At 57.1% G+C, this 15,456-nt stretch overlaps 1 protein-coding gene across 3 annotated transcripts in view; it reads left to right on the top strand.

Annotated features, from left to right (window-relative positions):
• The first annotated feature begins 4,915 nt into the window (after nt 1-4,915).
• Nucleotides 4,916-15,456, top strand: part of WNT4 (Wnt family member 4) — a 28,378-nt gene continuing 17,837 nt past the window's right edge. The window contains exon 1 of one of the 3 annotated variants that reach the window (XM_067723251.1): nt 4,916-5,158. In XM_067723251.1, the coding sequence (XP_067579352.1) occupies nt 5,082-5,158 (77 nt within the window). In that variant the 5' untranslated portion in view covers nt 4,916-5,081. The remainder of the gene's footprint in view (nt 5,159-15,456) is intronic. The other 2 variants (XM_067723232.1, XM_067723259.1) reach the window with 2 other exon arrangements.

Genomic DNA, 15,456 nt, shown 5'->3' with positions numbered 1-15,456 from the left:
AGTTTACCCCCTCTCTAGATTCCTAGAAGGGTCTTTAGGAAGCAAACGCCAGGTCCCAGAGAGGGGCAGGGAACTGCCCAGGGCCACACAGACACACCTGGCTGGCTGAGACTGACCAGGTTTCCTGCGCTCTTCTGGAACAGGGCCCCAGGGCAGACAGCTCTAGAAAAGCTGACAGTGACGATCCAGCCAGCCAAGCCTGAGATGGTGCAGGAAAGGCACCTCTACTTTTTTTTTTTTTTTTTTTTTTTTTTTTGCTGTACGCGGGCCTCTCACTGTTGTGGCCTCTCCCGCTGCAGAGCACAGGCTCCGGACGCACAGGCTCAGAGGCCATGGCTCACGGGCCCAGCCACTCTGCGGCACGTGGGATCTTCCCGGACCGGGGCACGAACCCGCGTCCCCTGCATCGGCAGGCAGACTCCCAACCACTGCGCCACCAGGGAAGCCCCACCCTCTACTTTTTATCTCCTTGAACAATGTATGTATAGGCTTAAGAATGCTCTAGACCACAAGCCTAGGCCCTTGGTTTCTCCATCTCAAAAACCTGGGAAGTTGGACAGGAAATCCCAGTCATCAGCTGTTCCACTCCTCAGTGCTTCTAAGACTGGGCTGGAGGAACAGCAACCACCCTGCTTTGGACTAATTCACCCAGAGCTGGCAATAATTTAGACATGCAGTATGTGATTCTTTCTGATTAAAAACTTGGCCACGTTTCCTGTCCTTGGTGAATTTTCATAGTTTTACTAATAAAGAAGGAGAATTCACTCCAAAAAAGGGCCACTCCAGGAGAAAATGGAACCCTCCTACACTGTTGGTGGGAATGTAAACTGATGCAGCCACTATGGAAAACAGTATGGAAGTTCCTTAAAAAACTAAAAATAGCGTTGCTATGTGATCCAGCAATCCTACTCCTTGGTATATATCCGGAGAAAACTGTAATTCTAAAAGAAACAGCACTATTTACAATAGCCAAGACTTGGAAGCAACCTAAATGTCCATCAACAGATGAATGGATAAAGCTGTGGTATATATCTCCAATGGAATACTACTCGTCCATAAAAAAGAATGAAATCATGCCATTTGCAGCAACATGGATGGACCTAGAGATTATCATACTAAGTGAAGTAAGTCAGAAAGAGGAAGACAAATACCATATGAGATCACTCATATGTGGAATCTAAAATATGACACAAAGGAACTTATTTACGAAACAGAAACAGACTCACAGACACAGAAAACAAACTTACCAAAGGGGAAGAGCGGGAGGGATAAGTTAGGAGTTTGGGTTTAGCAGATACAAACTACTATATGTAAAATAGATAAACAACAGGTCCTACTGTATAGCACAGGGAACTATATTCAATATCCTGTAATAAACCATAATGGAAAAGAATATGTACATATATGTATAACTCGTCACATTGTAAATCAACTATACGCCAATTAAAAAAAAAGAAGACACTCCAAAAGTTAAGGAATCGTTTCCTTCAACCAAGGAACAGGAAACAACCAATACACGTTCAGATTCCATTTGTGTGGGGCACTCAACACACTGGACACAGAGAGGAGCTACAGACGGGGAGACCCCACCTCAGTCCTAGAGGATTTACAGAAAGTGCCAGGAGGAGCCTAGAGAAACCCCATGACTTTCCCCTTCTGGACCCAGACATTAATCCTTACATGTGGAAGAATCCTGTCTACTAAACAATGTAGTGGGTCATTCAGCACCCAGAACACCTGTGTCCAAACCTTGGCTGTGCCACTTACTATAAGCAAGCCATTTTACCCCTCTGTGCCTCAGTTTCTCCATACGTAAAAGGGGAGTAACAACAATAATGCCGATTCAGAGGGTCACTGATATATCTTAAAGCACTTTAGAGCAGCACCTGGGTTTCACCACGTGTAAATGGAAATAACAACAGCACCTACTTCCTAGGGCTGTGGCCAGGATGAAATGAGTTCACATGAGCAAATCATCTGGAACAGTGGCTGGCACACAGAAAGCACTAGATACACGGTGCTATTATTATATGAAAGAGCTATTGATGATTGAACTTTTTATTAATTTGTATTTATATCTTCACAATTGAGGTGCTCTTGAAAGTTAGAAGAGCATTTTCTCAAAGAGACTTTCACATTAAGACTTTCCACTGACTCAGACCAAAGGACTCTCCTCTCCCTTATCACGATCAGGGCGTGCCTTTCTGGCCGGGGCCCTCAGTTCCCTCCCTCCCTCCCTCCCGGGCTCATCTCTTTCCAGCTCACAGGACTCACACCCACTGCTTCACGTGTGTCTCCCAGCAGCCCCAGGAGAAGGTGAGTCAGGTAACATTGTCCCCACCTGATGGTACAGACACTGGAGGTCCAGCAGCTCCCCAAATGTCAGGGGCATGTGCTGAGGGACAGGGACCCAAACACCAGAGCCCCAGGCACCAGGCAGCACTGGGTACACCACTGTCCTTGGGCAAGTCACTTCTCTAATCCTCACTTCCTCATCTGTAAAATTGAGAAAAGAACAGTACCTTCTTCCTCGATTTCTCGTGAGGATTGAATGAGTGACAGCATGTAAAGCATTTAGAACAACGCCTAGCACATGAGGGCTCAATATTTTAGCAAAACAAGACATCCTAGTTTGCCTGGCACAGTCCTACTTTATGCCTGATACCCCAGCAAATCTTCCAGTTAGAGTCACCAGTCACTCTCAAAAATGTCCTGGTTTGGAAGAAAATTATATGGCCACCCTAAAATAATTGCCCATTGCTGTTTAAATTATTATTATTATTTTATTATTATTATTATTTTCCACCATACCTCGCTGAGACTCTAAGAGTAAATATGTTGGCTCAAAGTAGTTCTGTAATTCAGTACTGATCTTAGGTGAAAGTGGTCCCTGCCCTGGGGACCCCAAACTCTGGTCCTCCAGCTAAGCTCTCACCACAGGGAGGAGAGACGATGGGGCCAAAGGGACGTGTCATCTGGAGACTGTGGCCCCTCTGGGCCACACTCTGGGTGCCCAGGGCCCTGAGATTCCCTGCCCAGATGGCCCTAAGCCCAATTCCAAGACCTGGGTGGGTCTCTTCTGCAGATCAACCCCTGAGGTCAGACGGCACCGCAGATATGCCCTGCCCTGTGGCCGAGGGGTGGCCAGGGGCAGCTCTCTTGGAGGTGGGGTGGGGTGGTCCGAGCTTGTGTGTGCAGGCTGAGATGTTCACACGTGTGTGCACAGGGCCCCTGCACCACCATGCTCCAGTGCAGGCTCTGAGGAGTCTGAGAATTCGACATTCAGAGCTAGCCTTCCAGGTTGTTAATGAAAGTGTGCTTGTCAAGGTAGGAGAATAGAACATATTTTATTTCACATTTTGTTAGCTTGATTTATAACTTGCAAATATTTAGACATATGGTATGTGAACCTCCACCTGTACTCTTGCTCAGCCCCACAAATCCCTGCCACCTTCTGCCCACTCTCAACACCGAATGGTTACTGAGTCCCTCCTCTGTGCTGAGCCCAGGGGACTCCATGGAGTGAAGGGCACCCTCCTGGCACCCAAACGTGACCATCTACGTGGCAGCAAACCTCTTGCCTCTAAAACAGTGAAGAGCACAGTGTCAGGGGTGAGGGTGTGAGCCTGGTCTACGGCTCTGCCCCAACCCGAGTGAGGTGGGCAGCTCCCTGCCCCCCTCTGGGCCTTAGTTTCCCCCATTTAGACAAGAGATCTCTCCAGCTCCGAGAGGCTCTGGTACCCAGGCTAAGGTAGGGTGAGGAAGGACACAATTAGATCAGGGACCTGGAGAGGGCGTGACCTCGGGATGGGCAAATAGCTTTCACCGGTCAGTAAGGTATGGAACTGAGCACTTCGCACTAGGGAGGCACAGGCTGCAGCCCATTTCATTTCATTCATTCATTCCACAAACATTGCAGCCACCCACGCTATGCCAGCTAGGGGCTGATCTGCCGGATCTGGAAGGATAAATAAAACAGGCACACAGAAAACACAAACGCAAAGCAAGACTTGGCGAGTGTGCTAAAAAGAGACCTTCCCTAATCTCTTCCATCCTCACAACCCCCAGGTCTTATGTCCATTTCTTGGAGGAGAAAAGGGGGACTGGAGAGGTAAGGGGCTCGGTCAAGACCCTGCTGCTTAGGGCGCGCCCAGATCTTGTGGCCAGCCAGAAGCAAGGTTTCGGATTCCGGCAGTCTCCGGCCACTGTCCCAAGCTGCCCGAAGCTGGGGAGGCCCCGTCCAGCTCCCGGAAGGCTGGAGGGAGGTGAGCGCCAGGGAGGGGCTGGGCCAGAGGACGCTCCGGCCGGGAGGCAGGGAGGGGCCTGGCGGGGGGCGGCCGGGCGGCACCGAACTCCCTGGTGCGCAGCCCGGGTGCGCAGCTCCTGGCGCCCGGAGCGCAAGCGGCTGGGTGCGCGCGAGCGGCAGCCGCGCTCGGGCCAGTCCGCCACGGTCGGGCCGGGGTCGGGTTCCGAGGCGCCGGCGGGGGGCGAGGCGGGGCGGAGAGGGCGACGCTGCAGTGCCCGCAGCGGCGGGCTGGGGGAGCTGTGCCCTCCTGTCCCCCAGGCTCGGGCGGGGACCAGGCAGCTGGGTCGCCTCGCCTCTAGCCCGGCCGGGCTAGGCGACGCGCAGCCAGGCGTGCCTGGAGCGGACTCCGGCCCCAAGTCCTCTCGGGCGCCCGGCCGGGGAGGCCCCCGGAGAAGCCAGTCCCGCGGGCCAGGGCGGCCGCGGCCGCCGCCGCTCCGGCCCGCCCCCGGGGGGTGTCCCGGGCCGCTGGGCCCGCCCAGGTAACCCCATCCTCGGCCCGCCCCCGGCCCGCCCCCCCGGCCGCCCGCCTCCCTCCGCCGCCGTCGCCGCATCCCGGCTCTGGGGCGGCGCTGACAGTCTGGTCCGCGCCGGGCAGCGGGCGCAGCAGCGGGCAGGGCTGCCGGCAGGCACGGAGGCAGAGCCCCGCCGCGCGCGCGCCCCGGCCCGCGCCCGGCGCCGCGCCCCAGCCCGCCCGCGGGGCGCCCACCTGCCGCCCCGACGGGAGGCCCCCAGCGGCCGCAGCCGCTGCCCGGGGCCGGGCGCCCGCGGCGGCACTATGAGTCCCCGCTCGTGCCTGCGTTCGCTGCGCCTCCTGGTCTTCGCCGTCTTCTCGGCCGCCGCGAGCAACTGGCTGTAAGTCGGGCCGGGACCCGGCTGGGCCGGGCGGGGGCCGGGCGGGGCGGGGCGGCGCGGCGCAGGCCCCGGGGGCAGCGGTCGGTGCCAGGCAGCGCGGGGCAGCGGGCGCGGGGGCGCCCGGCAGGTGTCTCGGCCGCGGGACGCGAGGCTCGTTCGCCCTCTGCACTGCCGCCGACACCGCCCGGGCCTCCCTCCGGACACCCCTCTGCCCGCGTTCCAGCCCAGAGGCTGCAAGGGTGGCGGCGGCTTCCGCACCCCTAGGCGGCCTCGGGAGCCCGAGAGCGCAAGGGGTGCGAGAGCGAGACTGCGGCCGGCGTGGGGTGCCGGGCGCGGGGCGCAGACCGGGCTGGGCTGACAGGTCGCCGAGGAAGCCCATTACGGGGAAGAACCCTGGCTCCTAATAACAGGTTAATCCCCAGAAGTACAGGGGCTAGTTCCCCGCGCCGACCTGCCCCGCGCGGCGCTGCGGGCTGGGCTGGAGGCGTGCAGAGACCTGTTTCTGCTTGGGGGGCGGGAGCCGGGAGAGAAGGAGGGAAGGGACGGGACGCCCGGCATCCGAGAGACCGCAGCCGACGCTGGACGGCCTTGGTTCTCCCTGGGGCAGGAAGAAACTCCGTCCAGACCTTAAAGAGCACAGCAGCCCTCCACCTCCCTCAGTCTCACCTAAGGAGGGAGGGGTAGTGACCGCTGATGACCTGTCTGTTTCTCCTTGACTGGGCCTGGCTCAGGGGACTCCCTGGGAAGATTGGCTCGGGGGGTGGGGGTATTCTAAAGGATGAGCTTCCATGAGTGGGTGAACAGGGAAGCAGGAGGACCCTGGACCCCTTCTTCATCTCCCTCAGTGACCATTCCCCCAGTCCCAGGCTTAACCCTGGTCCCAATTCCTTCTGCCCAGAGCTCTGCCCCCATCGGCTGTGGGCAGCCAGTGGGGAGCCAAGCTCCAATATTGATCTGAAAAGCATGAGGTGGGAAGGGGGATCGCCAACAGTGTAGCTGGGGTTTCCATGGAGACAGCAGGAGAGGAAAAAAAATTCTCTCTGCATCAAGACCAAAGAACAAATATCTCCCATGAAATTGCCCCGAGTGTCCAATGGCTGTTGCTATGAGGTCATTGCAGCCTCCAGGGCCCCGCAGGCTGGAAGGAGTGTGTTCGTTGGGGTCAGAGCCACCCAGGGCTTGGGGGACGGAGGTGATGTGGAATTCTCCCAGCTGTTCTGAGAGCAAGAGTGAGCGACTCCAAGGCAGGCTGAAGTGGCTGCGGAGCTTTTGTTTTTCTTGGAGACTGAATTCGATTAACACTTCAGGGGCAGTGGCAAAGTGTACAGAAACCATGGCACCACCACCTCCCTCCCACTACCCCCAGTAGGCCATCCCCCTGAGAGGGGCCTGGGTCGCAGAGCCGAGGAGGGGAGCTGATTTGGACTTGGAGAAGTCTGGGGTCCCTGGAGTTGACTCTGGAAAGCATGGGTTCAGAGCCGGGGTCTCCAAAGGGAGCATGAGCGAGAACTGGGTGTGACCAGCCCAGGGCTGAAGCCTGCTCAAAGGCAGAGGAGGAAGCGGCAGTTCAAGGGTCTGACCCGGGCCGTCGGGAAAGAGCACGACATCCACAGTGCAAAGTCCTTCAAGAGCATCTAGCGTTTTGGCTCATTTTACAGATGAGGAAACTGAGGCCCCAGGAGGGGAAGCTACTTGCTCAAACTCAGAGCTGAGAACTGAACCCAGGTGCTCTGACTCCCAGCCAGTGACACACGCCCTTCCCTGAAGCCGTCCCAAGGTTGAGCCAGTGTGGCCCAGGTGGTGTCACCACCCACCCTCAGCCACATCCCAGCATGAAATCCCAGCCAGGGAGGCAGCCCCAGCTTTGGGTCACGCAAACCATGGGGAATTCCAGCAGCTCAGTTCTCGTGCTGCGCTGTGGGGGGGGGGGGGGGGGGGGCGGTGAGGAGGGGCAGCCTTCTCGAGAGAAGAGAGGTTGGCAAACCTGTTCTCTGCAGCCGTGATGGTTCAGGTTGCCACGAAGCAGGTCTCCGGATGACCCAGCTCACTCCTGCTCCACCCTGGGCTTCGAGCCAAGGGTCTCTCTGCTCAGCCCAAGGCAGGAAGAACAAGGGGCTTCCCAGGACGCTGCCAAACCAGACAGGCTATGATGGAGAAGAGATCTCTGGGCACATTCCAAGACAGGGTCCATCCCCAGGCCAAGGACTGGTCCAGCTCTGGGGGAAATAGATGTCACAGCCTGGTCTCCAAGAGGAAGACAAGATAAAAGCAGATCACGAATGAACCATGAACCATGAACACGCTGTTGCTGTCAGAGGAAAGAGCTGAGTGTGAGCTGGAGCGGTCATGGAGGGGACTTGGCCTGGAGGTTGTAGAATCATGACAATAATGATTATAGCCACTCCCCCTGTACTAGCTAAATCCTGACAACATCTGAATCCCATTTTACATATGAGAAAATTGGGGATCACAGAGGTAATTGCCCCAAGTCACCTAGCTAGTAAATGACAGAGGCATCTGACCCAAAAGCTACCTCTAGAAGGAAAAGCTTCTGGCGGGCAGATGTCCAGCCGGGCATGGTAGCTGGCACTGTGTCTTTTCAAGTGTGGGCCACGCTGGAGGTCTGGCCCCAAGAGGATGGCTGGCAGCGCTCTCAGAGGGGCAAGGCCTGGGTGTCCACTCCCCTTGCAATACCTGCAGTCAGGCTTCCGTCCAGGGTCGGCTGGCTGGCCGGCTGCAAGAGCCAGTGCTATCTGTTGTCTCTGAAGGGCGGGTGGCCTGGAGGGGAGGCCAGGTGTCCCGCTGCGTGCAGCTGTTGGGCAGGATGGAGCTTGGAGATGGGAGGGCTGTGCAGCCTGAGGCCTGGGCAAGCCCAGAGAAGCTGGAAGCTGTTGATTAGACTTGTGTCTGGCACCAGGAGTGAGTTGACAGCTTGTAGCAGCCCCCACCGAGGGAGAGATGGAGGGATAAAAACAGTCCATCGGTGGAAGGCCCGGACTCTGCCCCAGGCCTGGGCTCATAAATGTCTCTGAATGTTCCCCCCGGCACTGGGGCTATGCTGGAAGTCGGGAGACCAGGGTTCCAGTCCCAGCTTGGTCCCCAGTGCTGGGCGGCCTTGGATGGGCCTCTTTTTCCCTCTGGGCCACAATCCTCAGCAGATTGTTCTGAACCCCAAATGGAAGTACTGGAAGAGTTAGAGAATAGATAAACTAAAGTTTCATCATTGTGGGTTTCCTGAAGAAAGGCAGTGATGCGCTATGCTGGGGCCCCAGCGGAGGCCCAGTAGGCGAGGGCAGGGCGCCTGTGCTCCACTCAAAGGTAGTCCAGCAGAGTGGCTAGGACAGATGGTCTGCCACTGACAAGAGTAGTGACCTTGTTACTCAACCTCTCTGAGCCTCGGGTTCCTCATCTGTAAAACGGTACCCATGCTTGGGGTTGATGAGGCCAGAGAGAGCCCGTGCATGTGGCATGCTGAGAACAGTGCCAGGTGCAGCGATAGAAACTGCAGCCATGGCTGCTGCAGGATGTGGAGGGCAGCTGTCACTGAACTGGGGGAGCTGTGCCCCTGGTTACAGAGATGATGGAGGGAACGGGCCTTCAGGCTGCTGCCCCCAAGCGCCATCTACCCAAAACTGTGTTGTCCAGACCCTGTGATCTTACACAGGTCACACAGGGAGGATCCTAGGCTGCTGTCTCCCCGCTCTTCGGCCAGGGCCCCTGCAAGAGCCTCACAGAGCCAGGGAGACCAGCCGGGCTCCCGGGCAAATCCTGCCAGCCAGAGGACTTGCTGCTGGGAGTGCCCTTCGGTGCCCCTGGGGGAGGCATCTCCCTGCGCACTGGACCTGACTCCCCGCAGGTGTGCACCTCCGTCTCCAGGCCAAGCTCCCACGTGCCTGCTCACGCAGCAGAGGTGTGTAACTGCCCTGCCCGTGAGCAGAGTGAGGCCTGGCACTCTGGGTGCAACTTGCTGGACCAGGTGTGGGCAGAGCCAGCCAAGATGTGCAGTGCCAGCCCCACAGGTAAAGGTGTGGTCTGTCTCCCCCAGGAAGTGTCAGCCTAGTCTCCAGCTATAAAGGATCCCTCGCTCCCTTCTAAACAGCAAAAACCCACCCCCTTGGATCACCTCCCATGGCTCTGGGCATTGAGTCATAATCACTACACACGCACAGCTCTTTACAGTCTACCCCAGGATTTCTCAAATCCACCATTGATATTTGGGGCCTGTCCTGTGCACCATAGGAAGTTTAGCAGCATCCCTGGCCTCTCTACCCGCTAGACACCAGTAGCACCCGCCCAACTAGGTGACCACCAAACATGTCCCCAGACATTGCCAAATGTCCCCCGGCTGAGAATCGGTGGCCGACAAAGCATTTTCACAGCCATTTCCCTATAAGAACCACATAACCTCTCCCCCTCCCCCTTCAGAGGAGGGAGTCTGTATTGTCTTCAGCCCCACTTCAGAGGCCCAGAGGTGCAGTGACTTCCCCAAGGACACTCTGCACGTCAGAAGCAGGACTTGAACTTGCTCTCACATGTCCAGACCTCATGGTTTTTATCCCCTGCCTATAGAACTGTCTCATATTGTATATAACTATAGTCTAATAATGTGGCTCCTTCTACAAGGTTAGAAACCTCTGGAGGCCGAGGCTGTGGCATCAGCACTGCTCAGCAGCCTCAGTGCCTGGCATATGTCTGGCATGTAGTAGGGGCTCAGTCAACATTTGATAAACAAACAAAGGACAGGCCTGTTCGCTCCAGAGGGTTGTAAGTTGCTGTCACATCGTGCCCCACTTTCAAAGACCTCGAGTGGGAGGGAGGCTCTGCTCTACTGCCTTGAGCCTCAGGTGATGCTAAGATGTGCCAAAGTGGGTGTCAGGACGTGTGGCTGTCACCTGGCAGATGCGCTGTCCTGGCCCGCAGCTCCCGGCCAGGCCACCCGCTCAGAGCCAGGCTAAGCGCTCGCTCCCCTCACCCTCCTCCCAGGGCCCCGGGACCAGGCTCTGCCCGAGGGGTTTGCTCAGGCAGCAGTCACGACCCAGCTGTCTGCTATGGCTTGACTTTCTTCCCTCAACCCTGGATTAGCAATTGAGCAACTCAGCATCTGACAAGACAGTGCTCCCCAAACCTGTTGAAACTCGCCCAACTCGGGCCCTGTGGGTGCATTTGGAAAGCTGAGCAATTGTACCACGGCTCCTCCTCTTGTTCCTCCCTCTGGGAAGAAGGGCTTGGCCTGAGCCAACTGGGCACGGAGTTGGCCAGGGAGCCGCTGATGGGGGTGGGGGTTGCGTCACAGCTGCCCCCACCCCAGTCACCCCCCGCTCCAAACGAGCTTGCAAGAGCTGCTCAGCAAACTCAGCTGGGAGGCGAAGCTGCGACCCCATGGTTGCTGTCCAGATTTCTACAGCAGTTGCCAGGTTTTATCTCTGAGTCCTGAACTGTGTCTTCTGTGATTCGGCCAAACCCGAGAGAAGGCACGCTCCCTGCTGTGACCCCCCTCCAGCTCCCCCTTCCCCGCTCCAAACCCCTCTCCACCTCCCCCATCTCCTGGCAAACTTGAAACCAAACTCTGTTTTAAAAGTTCCCTGGCCAAGTCAGAACCCCCGCAGCAGAGGGGACCTGGTCTGAGAAGAGAGGCTGGGCGGGGAGGGTGGAAAGAGGGAGGGATGTGTCCTGGGAGGGAAGGAACCCCCTGACAGCTCGCAGTTCACGGGGGAACTTTGGAGCGGCCCATTGGAAGCAGCATGAAATTGCTGATGAAACTAGAGGGGCCTCTTCCCTGCTGTGACCCTGGAGGGTGCTTTCAGACCCTGTTTCTCACTCTGTTCACACACAAGTCATATCATCGCAGGGTTGGGTCCCAGGAACTCTTTGCCAAGGACTGGAGACAGCAGGGTATTCCTCTTGAGTCAGTGATGCCCAGCTGTCCTGACGCCCCAGGCATAGAGGGCGGAATCACAGCCATCAGAGTCAGAGGGGTTCTCAGAAGTGATCAGCTTAGCCCCCTCCCGGGACACAGAGCCTCCAAGCAGGACAGTGAGTGCCTGGTAAGCCCTATTCAGTCATGTCAAGCACTTACTTGTCCAGACCTACGCTCCGTCAGGCACTGTGCTAGGCACTTGGGGTCACAGAGCATATGAGTGGTAGAGCTGGAACTCTACCCCAGGTCTCCTGACTGTCTTCCCAGAACTTTCCCTGCAGCAGGTGAAAGCAGAGCTGCAGCCCATACACCTAGCCAGTCATCTCTGCTGGAGGTGATGAGCGACAAGGGAGGAACCAAGGTTTTCCCATCTGCCCTGTTGGGGTGGGCGTGCGGGCTCAGCCACAGGCTCTCCCAGGACTGGGCCGTTAGAAGGGGTGCACCAAGGCCAAGGAACTCGCTAGAAACCTGAAGCCACCAGAGCATGAGCCTCACTCCAGGAAGCCAGCGCCGGCCCTGGACAGCTCGCGCAGCTTCCCCATCCCTCCCTGGTCCTCAAACCCAGGGCTCCCTCAGCCGAGCTAGGGAGGACAGTTCAATGGTTCGATGTCTCCAAGGGCAGGAAAGGCACCCTGGGGACGAGGGTTGGATGGGTCTTTGCGAGGGAGAAGCTCTCTGCTGGTAAATTAGGGGGGCAAGGCAAGGTGAGGAAGTGCCTTACATTTGACACCCACTCACCCCACAAGCACACCTGCCCCAGAGAGAGAAGAAAAATTCTCACCTCTGGCACAGCTCTGGAACCATCCAAGTTCAGGTCTGAGTGGCTACTTCCTGGCCCTGAGTCAGCCACCAGCACCCCTGGGAACAAATACTGTGAGATGGGAAATGGGGGGGGCTCCCAAATAAGAGGTGGGGGACAGGAAAGACATACAGGGAGCTGAAAATAATGGAAACTGGGATGTCAAGAGACGGAAAATACGGGTGCCGAGGCTTCTGCGGATGGGGAGTAAAGGGAGCTAGGGATCCCAGGAGACAGGTAGAGGGCGAATTAGCACCCTAAGGTACAGGAGTGGGGCCTTGGGCTCCAGAGGAGGCTGTCATTTCCCCCCAGCTGGGGAAATGCACTGGGGACAAAGAGAACGTGACCTGGGCATTGAGAACTCTAGAGTTATGCTACACCTGGGAAGAAGGTGGCGTGGACGCAGCACCCACCACCCCACCACCACTGGGAATGTCTCCAAGGCCAGCCCCTCCTCGCTGGCTGCCCCTCCAGGGGGTTCAGGCCAGTGACAGCAACTCCTTCCATGGCCTGAGTAGCTGCAGAGACCACCGGCCCAGATGCTGTCCAGGCAGCCACATAACCCCTGAGACATTGCCCTCCCCAGCACCCCTCACTCCTGAAAGCAGCCCTGAAAGATGCCTTCACCATAGTTCAGAAGAGACATGGGGCTCTAGAAAGACTCATCAATCAAAGAAGACGACCACCTTCCTCAAATCATTGTCCACTGATGCCAAACTCTCATGCCCTCGATGCCCTGGGCCCTCTCTGGAGCCTGATCAGCCAGCCCAGGCTTAGGAGCCAGTATGACCTGTTTTCAAATCCTGACCACCACTGACACGGCCTTGAACACATGGCTCTCTGAACCTCAGTTTCCTCATCTGTAAAATGGAGGGGATGGGGCTTCCTTGGTGGCGCAGTCGTTAAGAATCCGCCTGCCAATGCAGGGGACGTGGGTTCGAGCCCTGGTCTGGGAAGATCCCACCTGCCGCGGAGCAACTAAGCCCGTGCGCCACAACTACTGAGCCTGCGCTCTAGAGCCCGTGAGCCACAACTACTGAAGCCCGCATGCCTGGAGCTTGTGCTCCACAACAAGAGAAGCCACCACAGTGAGAAGACCGCGTACCACAACAAAGAGTAGCCCCTGCTCACCGCAACTAGAGAAGGCCTGTGCGCAGCAACAAAGACCCAACACAGCCAAAAATAAATAAGTAAAATAAATAAATTTATTTTTTTTTTTAAATGGAGGGGGTGATACCCACCTGGACAACCCTGCATGGATATATGGATATATATCCATATAAGGATATAGTAAAGGACGTGGCTGTTGTTTGAAGAGCACAAGTGACAAGGGACATGAGGTCCCTTTCTTCTAGTCATCTAGTCCCATGAACGGTTTCCAAGTCCCCTGGGCACACCTGAGCTAGTCCTAGATCCCCACTGTCCCTGCCCTCCTCACCCCAGTGTCCCCAGCTCCTAATCTCCTAACAGGACCATCCCCCCCATCCCATCCCTCATACTCCCAGTCCTTGGAGGATCCATCTGATGGGCCAGAATCGCTGGAAACACGTTCTCTAACTCTGCATACTCTGTCCGGAGACTATCAAGAATCTACAGTTGGGGGGGACTTCCCTGGTTGTCCAGTGGTTAAGAGTTCTCACTCCCACTGCAGGGGGCACGGGTTTGATCCCTGGTCAGGGAACTAGGATCCCGAATGCTGCGTGGCCAAAAAAAAAAAAAAGAAAATCGACAGTTGGGATCGAGGCTGAAGTGATCCACTGTGCCCCATGGGCGTGTGCCCTGCCCTCCGGAGTGCTCAGCTGAAAAACAGGCTGGGAACCCAGGTGGAAGAGAGCTGATGGAACCAAGCCAAAGAAGACAAATAATTAGAACTGTCTGGGGTCCAGAAGAGGGTCCAGCTCAATGGACTATGACGAGGCTTTGAGAGGGCAGTGATGATGATGATGATGACAGTGATGATAAACATCTTAATGATGATTATGTAATACTGTTGCCAACAGGGGAAGAGTGCCTACTATGTGACTATTTAATTCACTTAAGCCTCCTGAGATCAGAACTATTCTTCTCCCCATTCTAGAGGTGAAGACACTGAGGCTCAAAGATGTTCCCTCTCTTGCCTCAGTAACACAGAGATGGGACGCTGACCCAGACTGTCCATCTCTCCTGCACAGTGCACCACGCTGCCTGCCACGCGAAGGGATAAGAGTCTCCGGGACCGGGACACTGTAGGGAAGAGGACAGCAGGAGACTAAGACCACGGGTACAGAAACCCTCAAAGGTCTGAGGACAACTGTAGGTGTGGAAGGCTCCTAGGGAACGAGGCGCTCCCCACCTGCCAGGAGCACAGTCCCGGATGGGTCTGGGTCCCTCTCGCCCTCACCCGGCCACGCCTCCCCAGGCCACGCCTCCCCAGGCCGCTCTCGCCTCATCCGGGGCTCATTTCCTTCTGGCTCCTCCTCCTGCCGCTTGGCCTCCTTCCCCCCTGGTGTCGCCGGCAGGCACGACCGCTCCTGAGGAGGCTCTAAATGTGGCCCGGCCGGGTGGGGAAGCCAGAGGGAGGGGGTAGAGAGGCCTGGACTGGCGTCCCAGCCCCCACCTGGAGACCATGGGGCCAGGACCCACGACGCTGATCTGCTTGGCCTCCCAAACGCTCCAGCTATTTCCCGTCCCCTGTCCTCTTGACGCGCAGAGCGAGAGCTGGGCAGGAGTCGCGAAGAGGTGCGGATTTTCCTCTAGGAATTTGTATATTTTTTTAAAAAAGCAAGCAAACCTGGAAAAGCTTGGGACAAGCCCAGCTAATTTTAGTTTCTAATGAAAACAGCAGGTGGCCGAGAGGATCTGATCTCCCTGGCAGGGCCAGGGCCCTCCAGCCTCGCAGGCTGCAGGCACGGGCCAGGCGTGGGGAGGGCCTCCTGGGAGGAGCCTGAAGGACCGGAGCCCCCGCTGGAGAAGACGGGGCACGAGCTGCCTGGCAGCGAGGCGGCCCGGGGTTGGGGGCGGGGGGGTAACCTGATCGATGGCACGGCTGTGGCTGGAGTCCTGCGTGGCCGGGGCAGCGGGTAGCAAATGGCTAAGCCTGTGCTCAGCAGTGGCAAGAAGAAGCCTACATTGGGATGATGCAACCAGAATGAGAGAAGAAGCAGGGATGGCCGAGGACCTCCACAGGCCGACCCAGCCCAACGCAGTCAGCGCCCCCACCCCCACCCCCGCACACTCCCAGGCTCTTGGTCTCCTCCAGGAATGGCTTGTGCAGTTGACATTTGAGCCGGCCCAGCTCCAGGTCAGTAAGTAGCACGCGTGTCTCTGGAGGAAAGGTTGAGCCACCTGAGGGTGCAGAGAGGGGATTCCTGAGGCCCCTGGAACCAGCTGGGCCTTGCCCCTAAGGGTCTCCAAGTCCTCAGCAGAGCAAAAAGCCACAGAGCCTCCACTTTCTCCCCTCACCGCCCCGCCCCCAACCCTGAGCACTCTGCCAGGAGGGGAGCAGAGGGGACCTAGTCAGGACAGAGTCATCCATTTATGCTGCAAGCATGTATTGAGCACCTTCTAGGTGCCACACCCTGTGCTAGGCATCGAGGAGGCCAC

This window comes from Pseudorca crassidens, chromosome 2, assembly GCF_039906515.1.
Source record: "Pseudorca crassidens isolate mPseCra1 chromosome 2, mPseCra1.hap1, whole genome shotgun sequence".
Classification (NCBI taxonomy): Eukaryota; Metazoa; Chordata; class Mammalia; order Artiodactyla; family Delphinidae; genus Pseudorca; species Pseudorca crassidens.
The sequence above is the reverse complement of the archived record's forward strand: the minus strand, read 5'-3'. Positions and strand labels throughout refer to the sequence as shown.